The sequence below is a fragment of the Calidris pugnax genome, unplaced genomic scaffold (assembly GCF_001431845.1).
Source record: "Calidris pugnax isolate Ruff unplaced genomic scaffold, ASM143184v1 scaffold335, whole genome shotgun sequence".
Lineage (NCBI taxonomy): Eukaryota > Metazoa > Chordata > Aves > Charadriiformes > Scolopacidae > Calidris > Calidris pugnax.
In genome coordinates, this window is record NW_015091148.1 from 1,868,892 (window position 1) to 1,871,513 (window position 2,622).

A 2,622-nucleotide genomic window follows, 5' to 3' on the forward strand; every position below is an offset into this window, starting at 1 on the left:
CCCCCGCAGCTCTCATCTGTTGCGTGTAAACCTTTCCTCCGGGCCGTCCGCTGTCCTTAGAGATCCTCCAAGCTATAGCCCCGGAATTTGAGGCTGGGGGGCACGGGGATGGCGTTGCCCCCCAGGTGCCAGCTCCACAGCGGGTGAGTTTTGGAGAGGGCCCAAGAGTTTTTGACCCCCAGGGAAGAGGCAGGACACAGGTCCCCATCTTCCCCCACCACCAGGGAGGGAATACAGGGGAAGTTGCCCATGAGGCTGAAGGAATTCCGAGGCGGGGTCGGCCCGGAGCTGCCGAGGCGTTTGCAAGGAGTGTTTCCCTTTTTGGCATTCCTCCTCGGAGTCTTTTGTGGCCTCCCTTTAGAGGAGCTCTGTTGCCTTTCTGCCTCAGCGCCTCTGGCGAGGCGTCTGCGCTTGGCATTCCTTTCCGAGCCATTGCCTTTCAAAGCTTTGTTTGACAAGGTGCTGGGGCTCTCTGCTCTTTTGGAGCCGGGGGGTTTGAGTTCCCCGCCTTTCCCGGCCTGGTCCGTCCTCCCGCCGTGGCGCAAACTTTTCCCGTCCAGGTTGAACCCTTTGGCGTAACACCAGAGCTTGGACCGCCGGATCAACCGGTCAAAGTGCTCCCGTCGAGCTTCCCCCGCCTCCCCCGGGGGGACCGACCCGGGACTCCCCGTTACCTCCGGGCCCGGGGGTTGCGGGGGGGAACCCGGGGCCGGTTCTCGGGCGGGCGCTGGCCCGGTTAAAGCCCCGTTCGGCCCCTCCGCCCGCTCCCCGGGGCCTAACGAGGCTCTATTGTTCGAGGCATCTTTGTGCAAATCCTTCCCTTTGGCGCAGGGCTCCGCGTCCCCAAAGCCTCCCTCCTTTTGTTGCGGACCCCCCCCAGGGGTGCTGCTCGGGGAGGGAGGGGGGGAGGAGGAGGAGGAGGAGGCGAAGAAGGAGGAGGAGGAGGAGGAGGAAGGGGAGGCCTCCTGCTTTGCGTACAGCTCCGGCAGCGGCTGAGCCCCCGAGCCCAGGGCTGGAACCGGGTTCAAACTTTCCAAAGTTGATGCTCGCAAAGTCCTGGCCCAGAGCTGCTGCGAGAGGAAGAGGAGGTCGGGGTCGGGGCGGAGGGTTTTGCCCGCTCCGGGGGGGGGCTCGACGGGGCGCTCCTCGCCGAGGAGGGGTTCCCGGGGGGGCTGCGGCTGGAAGCGGGGCAGAGCCGCCTGCCTGTACCGGGTGCTCTGCACCGAGTCCCCGCTGCACAGCGAGCTGCTCTCCGACTCCGAGGAGCTGCCTTCCTCGCTGCTGCACGACGTGTCCCCTTCCTCCTCCTCCTCTTCCTCCTCCTCCGACGAGTCGCTGGAGGTGGCGGGGCTGGACCCCCCGAAGTCCAGGCTGGAGTCCGAGTCGCTGGAGTAACCGGCGGAGGTGCCCTGGCGCTTGGAGCCGGGAAAAACGGAGGAACGGCTTTTCCTGGGGGCGACGGGTCCCTTCTCCGCCGGGAAGAGCCCCTTGGCGCAGCAGGGACCCCGCTTGCGCCGGCCGGGGGGGGAGAGCGCGGCCGCCTGCGCGGTGGGATGCGCGGCCGCGGGGTGCAGCAGCCCCAGGTCGCGGGGGTAAGCGGCCAGGACCCCGGCGAAGAGTTCCCCCCCCCTCCCCGCCAGCCCGCACCCCCTCCGGCCCCGGGGGGGTTTCTGGAAAGCGGGGAAGGCCCGGTGGAAGGGCTGGGGGAGCAGCGCGGCCGGAGCCGAGCGCGGTTTGGGGAAAGAGGGGGGCAGTTTGGGGGGGGCGGCGGGGAGGCAGCACCCCCCGGCTCGACAGGGAGGCAGGAGCTGGGGCCGGGGGCAGGGGAAGAGCTCCCCCGGGGCCGGCAGCAGCAGCTGCTCCCTCCTCTTGCTCTTCCTCTTCCTCTTCCTCCTGCGGGGGCTGAGGCTCTTGCAGGAGGTGCAAAGAGCCTCCAGGTCCGCCTTGGAGATGAGGGAGCATTTCACCGCCCGGGTGGGCACGGAGTTGATGGCTTTGAGGGTCCGGAGCTCTTTGAGATCGCAACGACGGCTCTTGATCTTTAAGGTTTCCATCTTCTTGCTGATGGTGGTCCTGGGGATATCCTTAAACAGGTCGCTGAGGACCTGGGCCAAAGCAAACATCTGGGTGCCATTGATCTGTAAGTATCCCAAGTTTATCCCTTCGATTTCTTGGTAGCCAGCATGAAAATCCCCCGGCCTGGCTTCCCCATTGTAATCCATGGTGGCTGGAACAATTCCGAAGGTCCCTTCGCAGGTCAGGAACATTTTGCAAGGAGCATTTACTTTGTCTCTTTCAAAGGGGGCATTGAAAATAAGGACATATTTGTTTCCACTCCCTGATCACACACATCCCTACCCCTCCGGAGAGGTGGGGGAAGGAGGGGTGGGGGTGGAGGGGGAAGGAAAAAAAAAAAAAAAAAGTGAAAATGAAAAATTCTAACCATGTAACAAAAAACAGTGCAAATAAAGTAAAGGTCAAATTAAAAAGAGTTAATAAGTAATCTCAAAATTTGAACTTTGAGCTTATGTGACCACCCCATTAAATAAATTAAATGAATATGAAATGTCAAAGCATATCAAGTCTCTTCTGTGAGCATTCTTTTTCAGAAGAGCCGCTAAA

The 2,622-nt window shown here is 62.2% G+C and overlaps 1 protein-coding gene across 1 annotated transcript; it reads right to left on the reverse strand.

Annotated features, from left to right (window-relative positions):
* Positions 1–8: 8 nt before the first annotated feature.
* LOC106897963 (chromosome unknown open reading frame, human C17orf96) lies at positions 9–2,359 on the reverse strand. Its single transcript, XM_014958975.1, has one exon. It carries the CDS (start codon positions 2,265–2,267, stop codon positions 57–59), a length of 2,211 nt encoding a protein of 736 aa, XP_014814461.1. The 5' UTR covers positions 2,268–2,359; the 3' UTR covers positions 9–56.
* Positions 2,360–2,622: the final 263 nt, after the last annotated feature.